The 21,467-nt window shown below is 44.6% G+C and overlaps 1 protein-coding gene across 1 annotated transcript; it reads right to left on the reverse strand.

Moving 5' to 3' along the window:
- Positions 1-473: 473 nt before the first annotated feature.
- RCN2 (reticulocalbin 2) lies at positions 474-20,236 on the reverse strand. The gene is made up of 7 exons (XM_020976013.2): positions 19,879-20,236; positions 17,864-17,969; positions 15,810-16,006; positions 6,270-6,383; positions 3,127-3,223; positions 1,802-1,944; positions 474-1,341 (listed from the first exon to the last, which is right to left on the reverse strand). Exons 1-7 carry the CDS (start codon positions 20,035-20,037, stop codon positions 1,189-1,191), a joined length of 969 nt encoding a protein of 322 aa, XP_020831672.1. The 5' UTR covers positions 20,038-20,236; the 3' UTR covers positions 474-1,188.
- Between the last annotated feature and the right edge of the window lie 1,231 nt (positions 20,237-21,467).

The raw sequence follows: 21,467 nt of genomic DNA on the forward strand, positions 1-21,467 counted from the left end.
ATTCAACCTCTCCGTGCCCTAGTAGACAGGCTTTGCCAATTGCTGTGGTGAAAATAAAAAAGTGATCTGGTGGGTGACCTTGGACCCACTGTCTGTGGAGAAGTGGATAGGCTGGCCAGCTGAGAGCCATGCAGCCTGCTGTGATATGGGTTTCCTGCCCCACTGACAAGGCCTCTGAAAGCTTCGTCCACTCTAGGCCCCCATGAAGTGAAAACAGGGCTAAGTGTCTCACTTCAAAGGTTTTCAGGGGTGGGGAGCCTGCAGCCTGGAGGCCACATGTGGCCTTCTAGGTCCTTGGGTGCAACTTTTTGACTGAATCCAAGTTTTACAGAATGAATCCTCTTATTCAGGGGATTTGTTCTGGGAAGTTTGGATTCAGTCAAAGGGCTGCACTTGAGGACCTAGAGGGCCACAGGTTTCCCACCCCTGGTTTAGGTTGAAGATCTACCAAATAAATAAACAGAACAAAGATATAGAAAGATGAGGTATTTCCTTTTTAATCAGTCAAAAATGCAAAAGGTTCTGGACAATGTTAAATTCCACACATCATAATGCTATAGAGTTGTACATTAATATAATTACTATCTATACATATGCAAAAATATAAAGTTCTATTTCATACAATAAACCCTCTATAGAAACCAGTTTAAAAATTAAGCAGAACCTCTCCACATTAACATGTGAGGTGTAAGTCTTTTAGGAAGTTCCTTTGAAGGTTTTAACACAAACACTAAACCTAAACATTGTCCATTGTCCTCCCATTTCAAAATTATTAAAATCTACATAAAACTAAACAAAAATTACTGGTACCTCAGTCACTTATTACTTACATAATAATGTTCAGGCATCATTTAAATCCTCCATTTTATTCAAGTATGGTAATATAACTCAAATGCTCCATCTACTTAAGTACTATGTTACGGAATATTTAGAGACGGTTCAACTTTTTCATTTGGCAAAATGTTAATTTTTTATTTCTTAAATACATTTTAAAAACTCACATCTGGTTGTTTTCACTTTGTTTTTCTGCTAAAAGGCCAAGATCATAATCTATAATGTTTGAGTGTCGCAAAACTTAGAACAGAAATCATAAGATCAACATCACATCCCCCAAGTCAAGCTGCTAACAGATGACAAAGTTGTCAGTACTGCAGACAGACCCAGAGGCAGGGCGATGCCGATGAGCTCCTAAAGCTCATCATGGTAGAAATGTTCATCATGGAGCTGCCGGCCATAGTCGGTGGCTTCACTAGTAAGAAACAAGTCCTGATTTTCAATGATTTCTACCTCAGAAAGCTTCGAGTCACTATTCAAATCCATTTCTTCAATCAGATGAAGAGCCTTTAAAGCAAAAGGTTTTAAGTTTAAAAATGAGTATTTTAAGTTAAATGATTCGATTTTCTTGTAGATTTTTGTGTCTCCATTTGTCAAAGCTACTGCACCCAACTGCCAACTGCTAACTGCTGAGGTCTCGTGTCTAAAGGGTGACCCAGTGGACCGGGCGCTGCCTGCTCTCTTCTTCCTTCACGTGCCCTCCTCCAGCAAGTCCCCCTCCCCAGTCCAGGATATCCCAAAAACAAACCCTGAAAGGGACAATAAATGAAAGCGTAACATTATTCGTCCTGTACCATCAAGTAAAATAATGTTAAATAATAGGGATTCGGCCTCAACACTCTATTTTTCTCAGTTACGTAGGTAGTCCTGTCATATTGGAGCATTAAGGCTAAATAAACTTCTTCACTAACACAGCTATACTAAGACTTATCTGCTGCACCAGAATGAAGACAGGCTCATCACTTACCTCTTCTCGGGCAATCCCTTGGTTATTGGGCACTACCCAAGATAAAAGTTCCAGAGGATCAAGCCTCCCATCCCCATCTTTGTCATAATCATTCACAAATCGGTCTTTCTCAACAAGTATCCATTCTGGGTCTTCATTTGCAGCTTAATAGGAAAGATAAACAAACAAAAGTAGTTACAAACAAAAAACCAACAGGAATCCAACAATAAGGCAGGCATGTTTCTGGGATAAAAGAAACAAAAGCCATGGCAAAAATTAAACCTATGAAAGATGGATGGTTACAACTGAAAAATAAACACATAAAATGTCCACTCAACAATTTAAAAACTAGCCCACTTTTACACCTTGCTGCAGAGAGAAGGTCAAATAAAATCATGACAACTGTGGTCTACATGGCTGCCCCTGACAGCTTTCTTCTATGGTGGGTTATTACAAAGTCGCACCATGCATACTTTTATGGTGACTTCCACAACTGTCCGGTTGAACAGCCCTCCTGGCAGTCTTTCTCATTCGGTAATCAGCGAAAGCAGGAGATGGTGGCTGGTTTTAAACTCATCTGATACCTAAACAAAGTAGCAGTGGCTACTCTCTAAGCAAAGCTAAGGGGAGGAGGTAGCCACTACAAAAATTCTAACCTCCAATATTGTGAAAAGTCCTTTTCTACATTAATCCTACTTTCATAATATCTTAAAGGTCTTTTCCCTCTTTTAGTAAGGTCTACTTGCATCAATATTGGATTTTATTTACATAATTATCAACTTTTATTTATTCTTCCATTTGTATTAAAAATAATTTATTAATATAACAGTTTGAACAAGTGAAAGATATTTTGACCCCAGATAAGGAACTAGAACAAAAGATAGAATTCTGAAACTATACACCCTTTTTTCTTATTTGTATTATAATTTAATGGAACTTATTACCAAGAACTTATTTTTAGGTGGCATGGGCATCCAGGTGGTACAGTAAAGTGCCAGGCCTGGAGTCAGGAAGACCTGAGTTCAAATCGAGCCAGATACCTGTTTCCCTGGGCAAGTCACTTAACCCTGTTTGCCTCAGTTTCCTCATCTGTAGAATGAGCTAGAGAAGGAAATGGCAAACCATTCTAGTATCTTTGCCAAGAAAACTCCAAATAGGGTCATGAAGAGTTGGACACAACTGAAAATGACTGGATAGGAAAAATTACCAAAAAGAAGTTAGTCATACTTCTTATGGGCCCATCTTTATCTACTTTTAAATGGCTCTAAATAGAAGTCTTCCTTTCCACTGGTTCTTTCCTCAAGCCCATTCCCCCCAAATTCCCCAGACCCTTTTGGGTCACTCACTTGGATCTCGTCTGTAGTCGCCGAGGAATTCTTCCAAACTCACAAACCCATCACCATTTTTGTCATGTTCTTCTAAAGCCTCTTGAATGACAAATTCCTATTGTATAGTCAATAAGAAAAGACAAGTCACTGGGATTTAGTATGATACATATTTCCAACCTGAGCAACCTTTAAGATCCTTGGCTTCTGAACTGGTTATACAATAAGATCATAAAAACTGTTTGGGGGACAGCTAGGTGGTGCAGTGGATAGAGCTCTGGCCCTGAAGTCAGAAGGACCTCAGTTCAAATACAGCCTCAGACATTTGACATTTACTGGCTGTGTGACCCTGGACAAGTCACTTAACCCTGACTGCCTCACCAAAAAGTAAAAAAAAAAAAAATTCTAATTAAAAAAAAAAAACTGTTTGGGAATATTCATGCTGGCCAGGCATACAAAAATGCATCAGTAATCTCTGCTACCACAGAGTCTGAGCTCAAGAGCTCTGAGCTCCAGTGTGCCAACCCTGTTGAAAGTCTGAACTAAGTCTGCCAATACTATGGGCAGCCCCATGGGCAGGGGGGTCACCAGGCTGCCTAAGGAGTTTCTAGGCCAAAACCAGAGCACTGGTTCCTGTGCCAATCCGAGCAAGAACGGGTCCAGGAGAAGCCCTCGCCATTTCCCGCTAAGCGAGATAAGGAGATAGGCTTTAAAAAAAAAAGGGGGGGGGAGTAATGATTCTGGCACCTTCAGTGCTACAGCAAATCTATTAAGAAATAAAGAAACAAGTACAATAAAACCTTCACTAAGCAGCAGCCACAATAATGTGGAACCACAGAAAACCCCTTTCACGGTCCTACATGATTTCAGCAGAACTTGGCTGCTCCTTCTACACTCTCCTCTCTCTCCAGGCTGATATTGCACAGGACCCCATGCTTTCACCATGCCCTCCTCCATTACGTTAACTTTCCTCATTGCCAGGCCACATCATCAACTACCAGTACTGTCTGACCTTAAGCAGGGAAAATCTTGGGCTTGGTGCTGCCACTAATGATTTCTCCATCCTTCAGGTCCTTCTTCTCACTCCATCACACCCACAAACCTGCATTAGCACCTCCCAATACAACTGGCCCCTCCTACTTCAACCCCTAGTCCCTTCTCCAAGGCCACAGACAATGCGATGCTCAGTGCACACTCAATGTCATTTGAACTGAACCTCGTAGTGGGTAAAATGGAAGAGTGCGCCCACAGATTACACGAACACTTCTCCCTCCCTTCTCCAGGCATTTCTAGCACTAGGACTTAACTTCTAAAATGCCTTTAAGGATCAACTTGCATCACTTGGCACGCCTGGTCCTCCTAGTGCCAGCAGAAGGAGACTAAAGACAGAGCGGTCAGCACGAAGCTGAAGAGTGACAGCTCCTTAAGGGCAGGAACCATGTCTGGCCTCTCTATGAATCCCTAGCACTTAGCCTGATGGAGTCTGAGGGGGCCCTAGATCGGAACACCCGAGGGGCAACGGTACTCTGGGTTTGAAACAAAGAGCCATCTAAAAAGGGGCAAACTGAAAGATTAGACAGAACGGATAATGGAACCAAGGAGAATGGTGTTAACATGAGTAGCCAGGGAAAAAGTGAGATGAGGAGCTGGTTCAAAAAAAAAAGTAGTCAAAGAATTGAGTAAGATGTATTTTACCTATTAAATTTCCAATACCCATATGGAAGCAACTAACAGCGCTGTAGACGGAAGCATGGAGTGCAGGTAACAATGGCAGTGTCAGGGATAAGAATGAGGGAATTAGGGGTAGAGAAATGACCACCTTCACTTTGTTTTGGGTGTGCCCACCCTTTATATAGTCTTCTCCAAGAGAGTGAAAGCTGTGTGTCTGGCTTCGAATCCCTGTACTGACCGAGGCAAACCAGGCACCAGGGAGAGCAACAGGGAGATGCACGGATCAGTGTGAGACAGAGAAAAACCAAAGTGGAATTCATGCGTGTGTGAGGAATGAAGAAAGGAGGCTCAGCTTCAGGACCACCCCCCAGCCAGGGCAGAGCAAGGCAGTGGTGCCAGTCACCAGGTGACCTCGACGGCCTCCAACAACACAGGTGCCATATCCAGGCACATCACACCGACAGCGTGCGTGTTGCACGCGGGCGTGTCACACAGACAGCGCGCGTGGTACATGCGGGCGTGTCACACAGACAGCGCACGTGGTACATGCGGGCGTGTCACACCGACAGTGGAGGAAGCAACAATTATAGGTCCTATCTGAGACCCCAGACAGCTGATTTGCCCCAGAGGTCTTAGTTTGAAGCCTTCTATGAGCTTGATCACTGGTTAGCTCAGCTGTCAGAGACAAATTAGAATTTTCCTCTTAGCACATTAATTTCTTTGTCTTTTTGGGAGGCTGCACTAGATTTTTCCTGTATGCTTTCCAGACCAGCAGATCTGTGACCAGCTAGTTAGCTCAACGAGGCCAAGACCATCAGGTATGCACCTGATTCCATCCCTTATACCGACCAATGATTTTCCCCAAAGCTCGGTACATCACGAGCATGAACTGATCAACAACCCACAAGTGCCTTACACGGGGGGCTGAGCAGCAGCAGCTTCTTGTAGAAAGGGTGGAATCACCACAAGTCAGTAGGACACAAGTGAGCTATAGAAACATGCTGTGATAGAAAGGGAAAGGGTTCCTCCAAGTTCTAGGGTATGCAAAAATTTCCCAAAGTTTTGGGGCAGAAAATATTTTTTTTTATGGAACAGAAATTTAAATTTTTGAAAGAATTTAAAAACAAATTATTTTTTAAATGCTTCTACAAACCTAATAATTACTTTTTGGTTGGAAACACAAAAATATATCAAGTTTATCATTTATAAAATGATGTCTGATATATAAAGAAATGTGAAGGCTCTAGGCAATGAAAAAAGGGGAAAATGGGAAATCCAAGTTTACTTAGGGCAGGGTGGAGGAAGGTAGAGAAGCCTAGGGGAGGGAAAATTTTTCTGGGCCTTCAAATTCTCTAAATAGATCTGTTCACTCCCTGAATGGCTTCTACATTTAAAAGCTAAAAGCCAAGCAGTTACAGAATTAATGTAGCTTTTTCTGATACAGGTTATAAGAACCATCACTAGATAATACTGTGAAAATGTTTCTTCCTTACCGTCATGTAATCAACCTCTTCAGGATGCTCAAAAGCAATAAATTCGACAAGGCTCAGACCAGGAACTTCATCCTGATTAGCTTTTTCAAACCGCTTCTTGTCCTTCAAATGAAGCTTCAAAAATAAAGGAAAAATTTCCAAAGGCCTGGTGAGATACTTCAGAGTTTATGTATGCCTTTTTCTTATTAAGACTCAAACACTAATTAGAAAGTAAGAGAATCATAACATCACCATGAAAACATCTTAAGTTCACACAGGCACGTCATAGTTTCAAAACACGTTCACATACACTGTATCATTTACTACCACATGGATAAAGAGTGAGACAGAACAAATGCCATTCATTTGCCAGATATCTGTAAGAGTAACAAAGAGGCAAATGCCTTGTCCCTGGTCAGAGAGTGAGCCTTGCTTCCTGGCCCATCTGTGATCGCTACCCATATCAACAGTGTTAGAAGGGTAAGGTTCCAGACCATTTTTTCCCTTTTCTTGTTCATTCTAGAATACTAGTACAAGTGTCTAAGATCAGTAAGCCCAACTTCCTAGGGAGTCCGTTATAGGTGCTGGTGCTGGTGGTTGCATCCAACTCTTCCTGACCCCATTTGGGGTTTTCTTGGCAAAGACACTGGAGTGGTTTGCCATTTCCTTTTCCAGCTCATTTTACAGATGAGGAAACTGAGGCAAACAGGGTTAAGTCACCTTCTCACAGCTAGTAGGTGTCTGAGGCTAGATTTGAACTCAGCTTCCTGACCCCAGACCCAGTGCTCTATCCACTGTGCCACCTAGATGCCCTGGCTTTGTAGGTTTAACTGGATAATATCCTAGTGCTAACAGCGGGTTTAAATCCCAAGTTCTTTGTTGCCTTCCTTCCTCATCTTCCTTTCTCCAAATACAATGAAATCTTGCTATAATACCACCATTGGGCCCCATGCTACATCATGGCTGGATCACCTATGAATGAGGCTCTTTTGGTACTTCAGTAATTATTAAATTAAAACCTCCCCCCTCTGCCACACCAGGAGTTTAAACCCCAGCTTCCTGAATGTTGATCTAAAGCAAGTGTATCCTGGTATGCAAAACTCTTATTACCAAAGGACCTTACTTTTTCTTTTAAAGAATGTTTTTATTGTTTTCTCAATTGCATGTAAAAATAATTTTTGGCATTCTTTTTTATTTTTTGAGCTCTAAATTCCTTTCTTTGCACTTGGGGAGGCAAGCACTTTGATACAGATTATACACAGGCAGTCACGCAAAACATATTTCCATATCAGCCATGCTGTAAAAAAGAACACAGACCAAAAGAAGAAAGAAAAAAAACAGGAAAAATAAAGAAAGTTTAAAAAAATATGCTTTAATCTGCATTCCGACTCCATGAGTTCCTTCTCTGGAGGTGGACAGCATTTTTCCTAAGTCCTTAGAATTGTCTTTTACCGCTGTATTGATGAGAATAGCTAAGTCACTCACAGTTGATTATCATATAACACTGACACTGCTGTGTACAATGTTCTGGTTCTGCTCACTTCACTTTGCATCAGTTCAGATTAGTCTTTCTAGGACTTTCTGAAGGCATCCTGCTCATCATGTCTTATAGCACATAGTATTCTATCACAATCATATGCCAATTTGTTAAATCATTCCCCAGTTGATGGGTATCCCTACAATTTCCAATTCTTTGCCACCACAAAAGAGCTGCTATAAATACTTTTGTAGACATAAGTCCTGCTCCTTTTTCTTTGATCTCTCTGGGGTGGCCTTGCTGGGTCAAAGGGTATGCACAGTTTCATAGTCTGGGCACGGTTCCAGATTCTTCTCCAGAATGGCTGGTCCTCACTTCTTCATTCCTAACAAAAAGTGACTCTTCTGCATCACTGCGTGTCATACTCTTCCCATTCCCAATGCTCAGACCCCCAGTGTGCACAGCTCTGAGGCTACCAGTGCAGAGAGTCCACAACAGATTACATATTAGAAAGCAATGCTACAGTAAAGGGTCAATGAAAGCCTCCGTGTAGTTCTAACAGGATCCCAGGCCCTGGCTTTAGAGCACTCATCTGCACCAGATTATTTCAGGTCTCATTTAACAGATGAGGCAGCTGAGACTCAGGGGTTAGTGATGTGTCCAAGTGACCTCAGTCATCACTCGAACCCAGGTCCTCGGACTCCACATTGAGGGGGCTCTTTCTACTACATCACTGCTTCTCTCTTGCCTCTTGAAAGGTGGCATGTTCCTAGCCTATACATTAAATGCTAGCAAAAATGCCTTGGCCAAGCACTCCAGACACTGTTACAATGCAGTGTGACCAATACCCTTCACGCCTTCTCTCATCACTCCTGTCTGTCACCTGGGCTTACCTTAACACTCCACGCCTTTGCCTGGATCACTCCCTGTGACTATGACGTCCTCCCTCCTGATTCACCAACTGAATTATTACATCATCACCCACACCACTTTGCCCTGCCCCCCATCTCCTTCATTTAGCACTTTGTTTTACAAGTCTAGCTTGATTACGTTAACATTATTTATTACTTATTCCTGTTACCCGTGTTGTGGTACAATAGAGAAATAATAACAATAAGTTACCATTTATATAGCATTTTAAGGTTTTCTAAGAACTTTACAAATATCATCTCATTCAATCCTCACAACAACCCTGAAAGGGAAGCATTACTGTGACCCACCCCCATTTTACAGATAAGGAAACAGGCAGGTAGAGGTAAATGACTCCCCCAGGGACACACAGTTAGTGAATGTCTGAGGCAGAATTTGAACTCAGGCCTTACCTGACTCCAGGACCAGCACTCTGCAGCATCCCCTAGTACCAAGAAGACTCTTATCAGCTTCAATCAGCACAGGGCTGGCTCTGCCTATGATAGGTGCTGAATGTTTGCCGAATGATGGCATAAACTGCTCTAATTAGCTATGCATCGTAAAGTGTCCCTCTGAACCCTTCCTTGGGAGATCGTAACATGTTTGCCTGATTAAGGGAACTGTCCCCTTCCAATTCCCCTGCCTTGGGGTCCTCCGGGCAGCCCTTCACCCGAGGTCTAGCGTTGCACAGGGTCACCAGCTTTTCTCACAGGGAATATTCCTTTCAAAGACTCTCTCTCTCTCTCTCTCACCCCTCCCCCCAGTGAACCAATCATCCAGCCAAACTGAAGAGGGAGAAGTTGTTGTCAAGTCGTTGTCTTAAACCGACAGTTCTTGACTTCAATCTTTACTCCTGAGGACACCTGTCAGTCTTGTGCATCTGCTTTTCAAACTGAACCTTGTGCATTTCATGTTGAGCACAAACATGGAAAAATGCCGACAAGCAAGAACTCCGGGCGCTCCGCTGAGCCAGACAAGTTCAAAAAGAACAAGCCACCATTGAAAAGGCCGAGTGCTTGGGTTTCCTTATGAAAGGACCCTTCCATTCTCAAGCAAAAGGCCCGTGTTTCAGCTAAGGGCATTACTTGGCAAGCTTTATCTACCAAAGAAAGGATCTTTCTCCACAAGCTGAAGCTGCAGGAAAATGAAGTTTTCTGGTTCACATTTGTCAGTTACTGTCAGGCTTTTTAAAAAAGAAACTAAACTTGACACTTTTTTCAAAGCATTCAAAACCGCACTAGAGAGGAAAACTGGCTTGTGAGATACAGAAACCTATGCTAAGGAAGGACTTTTTGGGGACCACCTTGGAAACAGAAAACATCTTTCAGAAAGAAAGGTGAAGTATTACAATCTTAAAGCCTTTGTTCCTTCTGTGTGTTTGTGGGGGGCTCAGGGTAGAACAGCAAAAAAACAGAACAAGAAAAACGCTCTAAAAGTTCATTTCAGTACCAATGTGCACAAAGCAATCCAAGCGGCGATGCTATTTTTCACGCCGGGACGGGAGCCTCCAAAGAACAAAGCTGCCAGCTTCTGGCGGACACAATATTTTACACGAAGAAAAAGACATGATCTTTAGTACTACAGCAGTCGCGTTCCAGTACTAGTACAAGGACAAGTTGCAGCCCCTCAAACGTGGAGGAGGCCGAGGCAAAGCTGTGCCTTCAAGAGCTCATGAAGCTGGGACCCAGGAGCTTTCACTGGATGAACCCCCAAACTTTACTTCCCCTCCTTAGAGATGCTGTGCAGGGTACTTCTTCACGCAATAAACCAAGAAATGCTATTCCAAGCCATTTCACATGACCTCATAATAAAAGGTCAATACTCTTACATTTGTCAACAATTCCCTTCTACCTGGCAGCCTATTAAAAAGCAAAAATCAATGAATGAGATATCTGAATTTTACCCAGGCATTCAATCATCCTTACTGATCAATACCGTTTTATTCGGAGTTATGAAACTTTTTAAGTCTGCAACTTTCAACTTTCCTTGAACAACTGGTTTTTTTCAAGATGCTTTATAAAGAGCAGATAGCACACACTGCTTTTGGTTTAATGTTTACATCACTCATTTGCAAATGATTTTTGCATCTGATTTTAATTTAGGATTAAAATTCCTGGCAGAAGGAAACAAAAATCCTTGGGGAGGGTCCAGGCAACTCTATGGTTTTGGGGGACTGAGACGCACCAAGTATAGGAAAGAAATATTCTTAAGAGATCTCAACAGGTCCAGGGGTTCTGAGATCATACCAAACAATGATCAATTAAAGAATCTGGGGTGTGTGGAGCCCGGAAAAGAGAAGATGTAAGGGGGACACGCCAGCAGACTTCCCATACCTGAAGGGACAGCCTATGGAAGGATCAGGTCGATCTGCTTGGGCCCCGCAGAGTTCAGATCAATGAATGGGAACATGTCCTAACTAATAATCAGGGCTTTCCCAAAGCAGAAGGAGCTACCTCAGCAGGCAGTGGGTCACCAGAGAGCAACAGGCAAACCCTTGTCAGGGTGTGACAGACGCAGCAGGCTCTTGTTCAGGGGCAGACTGGAGTAGATATTCTGAGGGCAACCATTCAGTCAATCAACAACTAGGTGGCACAGGAGACAAATGACGGGCTTGGAGTCAGGAAGACCCAAATTCAAATTCAGCCTCAAACGTGACTAGCTGTGTGACCCTGGACAAGTCTTTAACCCTGTTTACCTCAGTTTCCTTATCTGTAAAATGGGGATAATAATAGCACCTACCTCCCAGAATTGCTGAGAGGCTGAAACAAGGTATTTGTAAAGTACTTAGCACACAGCCTGACACACAGTAAGTGCAACATAAATGTTAGTGATCACTTGTGGCTCCCTAGCCAAGAAGCACTTACCATGTGCCCTGTGCCGAGCAGTGTTCCCAGACAGATAGCAGAGGGGATAAGTGAGCAGTGGAGATGGTCCCTGCCCTACAGGAGCTGGTGGCTTGATTCAGGTCATAGAGGAACCGATCAGAGAACAATGATGCGTTAGACTGCAGGAGGGCAGAGGCAGCAGAGAGGATTATGGGAAGGTCACGAGATGGAAGGAATGACTGCTCTGTGTTCCTCTGAGCCGGAGCTTGCTCATCTGTACGGTGCAGGGCTGGACTGGCTCTAATGGCCCCTCCCAGGGCTCCCACCGAAAGGAAGCTTATTTAGGAACCCCGCCTACCTCTGTCGGGCCCTCCCTATCCATCTTCTGTACTTCTCAAGAGGGAGAGTCATTACACAAGGAGAACACCCAAAGAAATAAGGCCTCAAACAAAGACCATCATTCTAAGGATGGTCAAGAGACAAACACCAACACATTTTTATGAATACACAGACCTTGCCAGCAGGTATAAACAACCTCACAGCATGTGGGCAGTAAGGTTGCGTAGTGGTTAGTGCACAGGAAGACCCCCCCTCCCCCGCCCCTGCCCCAAAAACAGACTCTGGGCAGGTCACTCAGCAGGGGCTAAGTCTGCCGCAGTTTCCTTGACTTTAAAATGGGTATAATAAAAGCACCTGCCTCACAAGGTGGCTGTGACAAGGATCACATGACAGAACCTGTAAAGCACTCTCCCTAAAATGCTATTTTCTCTTCAGAATCAAGAGCATGTTTCTCAAGTATTCTATGACCTCTTCATGCAGTTATTTTCCCTAACATTCCTAATATTAAAATCCCCAAATGCCCTAGGCACTTAATAAACCTGTCACTTTGAAATGATACTGGTTCTGGATCTTCATCTGACTTTCCTGCACCACAGATCCTGTCTCGTAAACCATCACAGCAGCACAGAACATCAGAACAGAGAGAGTCAGGCTAGACATAAAGGTGCAAATTTTCTGACTACTAAAAAGAGCCCTCACAGGTCTAGGGAACCCCTGTGAGGACAGAAATGACTACAGATGCACTATTTTTGGAAAAGGCCGGCGTTCTACTGATGTCAATGCTTTATTCATAATGGAGGGGACAGCAGGCACTAGACAGAAAAACTCAGATGATCTTAAGTCTTATTATTAACACAACCAGTTTCAGCTTCCTTCCCCATTTGCCCTTGGCAAAATCTCCTAGTGATTTAAAAAAAGTGATCTGCATTTGCCATTTTAATCAGAGGCCCCTGAGATGAGCAAGCCTGACAGCAGAGGAACGCCTGACCTGAGAGCCAGATGGTCCACTCCTGGTAGAAAGAAATGTTTTTACAAAGGAGAGTCATCTCCAGCTTTTCCAATGTGAAAACATGAACCTTCAAGTTAAGCTATCTAACTTGAATTGAGAAGTGTTAACTTAAAAGTATATGGGTCATGTAATTTTAAAGAAAGTCTCTGTTGGAAGTACTGGGCTTCACTTCTACTCTTGCCCTCAGGACAGCTGCACTTACACTTTTCCAGTGGCCTCACCAGGCAGAAGTCGGACCAAGCTCAGCATCAAGAAAAACCTACTCACGATCAGGGTTCTCTGCCTTGACCTCACCCTCCCAGAGGCGTTCAGGTAGATGCTGAATGACTTCTAGAGAACACTGTGGTTCAAGCACAGAATGGAACAGAGAGCCTCCACATCTTTTCCACCTCTGAGAACAGGCCAGTGTTAGAACCCTTGAATCCTCTGGAAAAGTCACTTCATCAATATCAGCTTCAATTTCCTCATCTGCAAAATGAGGACAATACTTCCACTACCTACATCACAAAGGAAAGCCATCAGCAAAGTTCAAAATGCTGTGGAAATGTGAGATCTAGTTGGTACCGGAGATTACTGCGACAGCAGACAAATGACCAATTTTTGTAATAATCAAATGCATTTTTAACTAAATTTTATCTTACGAACTGAATAGGATGTGCAATAACATTACTCTAAATCTGATATATTGCTCTGCTTTGTTAAAATACATTGTTTTTAATTAAAATGAAATTACTCACCAACAAAGCTACTGAATAATCTACTACTGACCAATGTCTCTTCACTGAGGAAAAAGCGATTACCACAGAAACGCCACAAAAAAGAGTACTAACACACGATGTATTAGGAGACAGGCAGTGTGATACAACCCAGACAGAAAACGAGGCTCGCATTAGCTCTGAAACGGACTTGATGTGTGACTTTGGGCAAGGCCTCTGCTTCCTCAGAAAGGATTTCTAACTCACCTGCCCACTCTGAGGCTCTGATCAGCTCTGTAACTGAGGGAGGAGGTCCAGACAACAAAGTCCAGACTTCAGGGAAGAGGAAGGTGACCTGTAGGTAATACAGCTCCCTCTCAGCCATAGGACGACTGTAAGGAGAGCTGTGAGTAAACTGCAGAGCACCAGAGAAAGGACTGCCGCCAGGCTTTCCTAGCTGGACGGCAGCTGCTACTTCAGGAGGGGCAGCATGACCATGAAACCACAGAACAGGGCTCTTTACGCCCTGTTTTTCTCTTCTGACCAGCTCTGTCCATCTAGTACACCTAGAAAAGGAAGAGGCTGTGATCTCTGAGGGGTCTTAGAGGGGGATGGAGGAAGGGAAAGAGAGGGAACAGATAAATGCAATGTTTAGCCACCTGACCAAGCCCCCTTCCTCACCGCCAGCCAGCACATGGAGCCCCTAAACATTATCAAGCTGGTCACGATGGTTTGATATCCTAATAGAACTAAAATAAACACTTTAAAAATATCATTTTCTGCGTTTAAATAAGTAAGCCTGTCACAAAAGCTGACTAAGTTGCAGAATAAAAACATAAGAAAAAGGCCTCCCTTTTTTAGGAAAGTCTTCTATATGACTAATACTCTTAAAATATACAGTATTGTGAATACAGTAGTGGGCTTCATTTTTTTCATTTTAAAATGTCATCTTAAAAAAAGAACTGTGAAAAGTGATCTTTGTAACCACAGTGGCTTCTGAACCCTGCCATGTAAAAAACATGGGCAGTATTTTTAAATTACTATGTCCTAAGTAAAGCCCTTTCCCTGAATTTCCCAGGACTTCCTAGTAAAAAGTACAAATTTTTGTAAATTGGGCCTGGAGGTGGGGGTGTGTAGAGTCTTAAAGGGTCAACAAAAACTACATTAAGTGCAGATAAAGTAACTGCTTTAAATAATGAGAAGGAAGCATCAGACTGAATTTGAAAAACAAGTCAAAGTCCCTTTTTGGGGGATTCAATGTATCTTCAAAATAGTAGTTGGTATGCCCGAAGGGCTACAAAAATGTGTATACCCTTTGGACCCGGTAAATACCACTTTCAGGTCTGTATCCCAAAAAGATCATATACATGGGAAAAGGACCCATATGTACAAAAATATTCATAGCAGCTCTTTTTGTGGTGGCAAAGAATTGGAAATTGAGAGGATGCCCATCAACTGGAAAATGGCTGAGCAAGTTGTGGTATATGAATATAATGGAATACTATCGTGCTATAAGAAATGATGAACAGGCTGACTTCAGAAAAACCTGGAAAGACTCATATAGTCTGATACTGAGTGAAGTGAGCAGAACCAAGAGGACTCTGTACACAATAACAGCCACGTTATGTGATGACTAATACTGTTAAACTGAACCCTTCTCAGCATTACAAAGATGTAAGACATCTCCAGAGGCCTTGGGATGGAAAATGCTGTCCACATCCAAAGAAGGAACTATGGAAGTCGAATCGCTGTCACTTATTTTTACCTTCTGTTGAGTTTTGTTTCATCTTTCTGATGGTTCCTCCTATTGGTTTTAATTTTTACTTACAACTTCACTAATGTGAAAATATGTATCATGGGTATGTAAATGTAAAACCTATATCAGATTGTGCACCGTCTGGGGGGGGAAGGGGGAGAAAAATTTTCAACTCAAAAGCACATGGAAGTGATTGTTGATAAATCAAAATAAATTAATAAAATTTAAAAAAAAAAAACCAAAATAGTAGTTGGTCATCATGGCCTCTTCAGTAACTATTTCCATTTGATACTCCGTGAAGGCTAACAAAAACAGTACTCATAAAAATAGTAAAAATAAAAAGAAGAGCTTGGGACACAAGAGCCCAGTGTCAGCCAACTGGGCAATAGCTACAAGGAATCGTGAAGTCTGACTACAGAAAAGAGAAGCTTTCAAAGAGGTCAGTGAGGCGTGACAAAGCATGGCCTGGAGAACATGGCCACACAGGAAACGACCCGAGACTGCAGGCAGGATGGGAAGGCTCCCGGACAGGAGCAGCACTGAGCACTCACCTGCCTAAAAGACTCCTCTTCGGCGTCGTCCAGCACGGTGTCCTCATCAAAGTCAATCACACGGTCGTACATCTGAATGTTGTACTCACCCCACGTCACCACGCCGTCACCGTTCTTGTCATACTCGACAAACTGCTGCTTCGCCTCCTGCATGGCGTAGTGCTTAAAGGACATCTGGATCCACGTACTGAGTTCATCTGGGGGATTCACCATAACAGAGAGAAGGTATCGTTTTAATGCTGAACGTTCAAAGGACCTTTGCAGATTAAAAAAAAATGGCCCACTACAGTACCCCAGCCCCACATTTAGGAAACAGAAACAAATTCAAACAGCTCCTGAAAAAAATAAATTTGAAAGACTTTTCAAATTTCAGTTTAAGAAAAAAGTTGTAATACAATACTACCTCATTTAACTAGAAGTTCAGAGAATTTGTATTTTCACAGGCATTAAGTTGCATCTAAATCATTTCCTTAAAACAATGAAACAAAATTAATCTTTTGTTAACAGATGAATTGTTTTTTTTTTCCTAACAGCAAAAGCATTAACAAAGAACAGGAGATTAAAATGGAGCCGTTTGTGTATGTGGTAGAGGGTGAAAGGGGAGGGTGCTGAGACAGTTTGGGATGAAGTCGATTAAGCATGATTCCCAAACATTGTCCAAAAAGCCAAAAACAGCCAAAAATATCTGCACAGCCAAAACAACAAAAAGACACACACTCTTCCCAAATGCTCCTGCAACGACTCTGAAGGGAGCACAGGCCGAGGACAAAGGGAACGCTGTGAGGAGAGAGCACGTCCAATTAGAGATGACTTTGCTCTTTACTCCAGGGAAGGTGGTCAAAGTTTACTGAAGGGAAAACAGGGAAGGTCAGGGCTGATTCTGTACAATGTTCCTGACATCTTAAACTCCAAGGGGCAACTTTAACCCAATCAATGAAATCCAGCATAAGACAGCTACAATGATACGTGAAGACCCAGAGGAAAAATACTTTCACTTTCTAGTCATGCCATTACTTTCAGACCATCATTGAAGACTGGTCATTGTGGGAAAGGCTGACTGAACCAGAGGCTTTCCAAAATGAGGGACAAACACAAGGCAGATGGGCAAAATCCCTGGCACTCCCAAGGACACGGGGAGATCCTGGGCACAGGGCCACAAAGGCCAATCACGTCCAGGACTTCTATGATGGACACTGGGTGGAATGGGCGTCTTCAAGCTCTTAATGAAGAGAAATCCTCATTCAAGCCCTTCTTTAGGGGGAGTAGCTCATTACAGTGGAAAAAACAATGGACTAGGAAAGGATGAGGAGACCCGAGGTGCTCCCAGACTGACAGCTCTGCCACTAACCAGCTGTACCACACATGTCCTCACACCTCCTGGGTCTCCATCTCTTCATCTGTGAACTGAGGATAAAAGCTGGCTCATCTCTCTAAGGTCACTGACTGCAAAAATATATTTGGATTTACACAAAAAGAGTTCATAGGAGAGAATCAGACCTACTGCTCTGATCAGTTTGTGCATCTGATTGTAATGAAAACACCTACAACAATGCCTAGGATCCCATGGGCAATCAAATGGTATTACATTAAACAAATGACAAATAACACACAATTCAACCACAATTCCAAATGAAATTATTCTTCTTTCCTCTCTAGTACATCTACAATGAAATGAACTGAATCACTTTTCACATAAAGTGCATTTCTCTAACAATGCAAAGTGCTATTATTAGCATTTTTAAAGAGTCCAATGAGGAATAAGGTTTTTAAGTTTTAAAGCACACTTTCATTCTACATTACGACTAAAAGCACATGACTAGCATGCATACATACACAAGTGAGTCATTGGACAAAGCATCTACTCCAATTTGTTACCCTATGCCCCATTTTTCAGTCATAAAACATATTCCCCTACCTTTCTCTCTCAAAATACTCTAAATCTTGGGGAAAGCTAACAATCTATGTTCAATAGACATTCACTCTGAAAATTTTTTGGTAACATTTCTCATAGGAACTGATTTCTTCAGTAAGTGAGGGAGGAAAAGAATCCTTACTTTCAGTAAGGAAACCATCAGAGTCCACATCAATTTTCTTAATGATCGCCTTTAGTCTTTTCTGCTGCTCCTCTGGACTGAGTTTTTCATATTCATCTGCTTCTGCCTTTGGAAGGAAAGAGACAAAAGAATGAATGAAACAGGTCAGGGATTACTTTTGGTGGGACCAAAATTTTGACATGAACTTGCAAAGTACCATGTGTAGGTCTTAGAAGTAGCCTGCCACAGCCTGCTAAGCAAAGGCACCAGCAAAGCAAGGAACAAGTTTGATGAGCTTAAGAGAAGGGTCACACTCATGATTAGCATGACATGGTGGTAAGAGCATTGGTCTTAAGTGTCCTCTTCACAGAAGACAGGGGTTCCAACCTGGCCCTGAAACTTACTATCCCATAGGCAAGTTCAGATCTCCAAATCGTATTCCCTAAGCTTAAAAATGGAGATAATAATAATCCTTGTACTAACCCACTCCACAAAGTTCTTGAGGGAAGACCAGGGTTTAGAGTTGGGATGAACCTTAAGAGGCCATTTGGCCCAACTTTTCATTCTACTATTGAGTAAACTGAGATCTTGAGAGGTTTAAGTGCTATACCTTAGTTTACACACAGCATAGTCAGGATCTACCCCAGGTGCTCTGACTACAAACCCCCAAGAGGAACAAAATGCAAAGCAGAGTGAAGATATGTCGAGGATACAAGTGCTATGAGGCTTCAGAAGGACAGTAGCCTCTGGCCTGGGATCCAGGCCAAAAACCACAGAAAACTCATCACAGAGGGAGTTCCTGGAGAGCAGGTCCTCAGGTGTCCTCCACTCCTTGTGCTCAGGGCCTGCATCCCCTGACTCCAACCCGAAGGTCTACAGGGAAGACCTTGCTGTAGCCTGGACCAGTGAAAGGAAGCCAGGACTGAAAGCACAAGACCTGAATTCTATTCCCAGCAACATCAAAGGCTTGCCCAGATCTTAGGCACCTGATATCTCCCCTCTGGGCTTCAGTGGGTCTCCATTCTTTATCCAGAGAAGTAGCCTTAGGACTATAGCACAGGTGTCAAATCTATGAATTCCAGCACCCTCACCAAACCATATTAAATTGTAATTGGGAAATGTTTAACAAAGTAAGTAAAAATACAAGGTGGATAATGTTAATTTGTGGTTCTCTAAGTCAATAAGTAATAGTGGATTGGAGGATACCAATACTGGTGCAATGAAAAGAACACTAGGTTTGGCGCCAAGGGGTCACCTATGGATCCTCAGCCCACATTTCCTCCAAGTGTAAACCTGGCTAAGGTGGGACTTTAGCAAAGGGCCAGTGGCTTCATCTGAGGCAGGGAATGGAGTCTGATCACAGGACTACAGAAATGGAAGTGGAGAAAGCTTGGAGATGCTGATTTTACAGGGGAGGAGACTGATGGAAATGAAGGTGGTCTCCAAGTTCATTCGGGACCCGGGCATCTCCCCAGGTCTCAGTTTCCCCGTGTGCAGAAGGGCACTGACACTACCATCATCCTAGCACCGCCTTCTGATTCAGTAGCATGGACTTTGGGTTGGGAGTCGGTTCCGCCACTCACTCACTATCACTGGCCTCCTCAACCCTAAAGTAGAGGGGAGGGACCCCTCCACCTCCCCCCAAGGTGCTCTTCATCGTTAGAAGGGGAGCTCACTGCCAGGAGGGGCTGTTTCCTTCCTTCTGCTCCTAGGTGTGCAGAGGGAGAGAGGCTCGAGTTCAAATCCAGCCTCGGACAGTCGCTAGCTGGGTGACCCTGGGTCCGCCTCAGTTTCCCCCTGTGTAAAATGAGAATGATACCAGCCCCGCCTCCCCGGGCTGCTGTGGATGTCCGAAGAGGTCACAGGGACCAAGGGCAGCTGCTGCCGCCTCCCACCCCCCGCACGTGGCACCAGTGCCGCCGGGGGCTGCCGGAGCAACCAAGAGGACCCCTGGGGCGGGAGCTCCGTGGGGGGTCCTCGGCGGGGGGGGGGCCGCGGCACCCCCCGCCCCATCCACGCCCTGCCCAGCCTCTCACCTGGCCGCCCAGCAGCGCCTCGCGGTCGTAGTCAGCGCGGTGCTCGCCCTGCGGGTAGTGAGGGTCGTCGGACACCCCCGCGCCCCGCGCCGCCGCCGCGCCCGCCCCCAGAAGCAGCAGTACCAGAAGCTGCCGCCCCGGGCCCGGCCTCCGCTGCATCGCGCCCGCCACCCGCGCACACGGAGCCTTCGCGGGAGACGCGAGGCCTCGAGGCCCGGGAAGAAGCCCCACCGGACCCGCGCCTTCTCCCCCTCGGCCGCCTTCTCCGCCCCTCCTTTCCTAGGCTACGGCTCGAACGGCCGCTGCCTCCGAGTTTCCAAGGCGCCTGAGAGTCGAGGCTGCAGGGGAGGGGCCGAACCTACCGCTGATTGGTCCGAGGCTGGGGATGACGCGAGAGAGGAGGACTCATCTAGTCGTTGATTGGGCTGTGTCTGACGAATAAGGGGAGAGAGGAGGGACCGAACCTCTGATTGGTCTCTGGCTTCAAGAGATGAGAGCGAGGGGCCGGGTCTAGCGCTGATTGGGTCCGGATAATTGGGCAGCCGACCTGAGGCCGGGAGCGGAATCAAGACATTGATTGGGCTGCGGCTGAGTCTGGAGCAGAGTCAAGACGCTGATTGGACGCTCTGTGGGGAGGAGAAAAGGAGGAGGAGAAGGAGGAGCTCTCGGAGCCCGGGGTTGGGGAGACTGGGCTGGGAGACGTTGGCAACCGGAGGCGAGGGCTGACCACCTTAGAAGTGCCAGCCCCGTCTTCTCACAAGCCCCTGGGGTGCTAGAGAGGCGAAGGACCCCGGAGATCCTACTGTAACAGATGGGGAAACTGAGGCACCGGGAGGGGCGGTGAAAGGGGCCAGGCTCTCGTCCAAAGAGCCGGTATTTAGAGTAGGCGCTTAATACGTGCTCGTGCCTTCCCCTCCCCCAGCCTCAGCTTTGCTCTACGCGTCTCTATGACGGGGGACGGGATTGGGCGGGGACTTCCGAGAGTTCGGGAGCTCCCAGGTGAGGAAAGGCCCTCCACCAGGGCAGCTCTCAGTCTTAGCTCTAGAGGTTCCTGGAGCGAGGTGTCGGACTATCCGCGTCCTACTGTCTATGGATCTATTTTGTGAAATGTTTCCCAATGACCTTTCAATCAGGTCCTGGGAGGAGCTTTTGGGGACCCCGCTAGCCCAGAGCACTGGAGGATTAAGCAGCTTACCCAGGGTCGCAGGATAGCCCTCGTGTGTCAGAAGCAGTACCTGAACTCAGGTCTGAGGCCATCCTCACTGTCTCCCGTGCCTCTAGAATAGTGAGAGCGATCAGAGTAACTCACGTTTTTGACCGTTTAAAGTTTACAAAATACTCACAAAAGACCTGGTCCTGTGTTATTATTGGTGCCACTTTTATGGATGAGGAAAAGGAAGCTGGAAATGCTGTGCCTAGTCCAGGGTCAGACAGCTGGGTGACCCCGAAGTTGCTTCAGTTCTCAAGGCTCTAGGCAACTATCTAAAATGATGAATTTTTTTAAAGATGAGTTTTCATTAATGTCCTGTTTTTTATGTCATCATAGAATCCCCCTGAGTCCCTTCCTCTCCTCTTCCCAGAGAGTCATC

Source organism: Phascolarctos cinereus, unplaced genomic scaffold (assembly GCF_003287225.1).
Source record: "Phascolarctos cinereus isolate Bilbo 61053 unplaced genomic scaffold, phaCin_HiC Scaffold_3;HRSCAF=262, whole genome shotgun sequence".
Taxonomy (NCBI): domain Eukaryota; kingdom Metazoa; phylum Chordata; class Mammalia; order Diprotodontia; family Phascolarctidae; genus Phascolarctos; species Phascolarctos cinereus.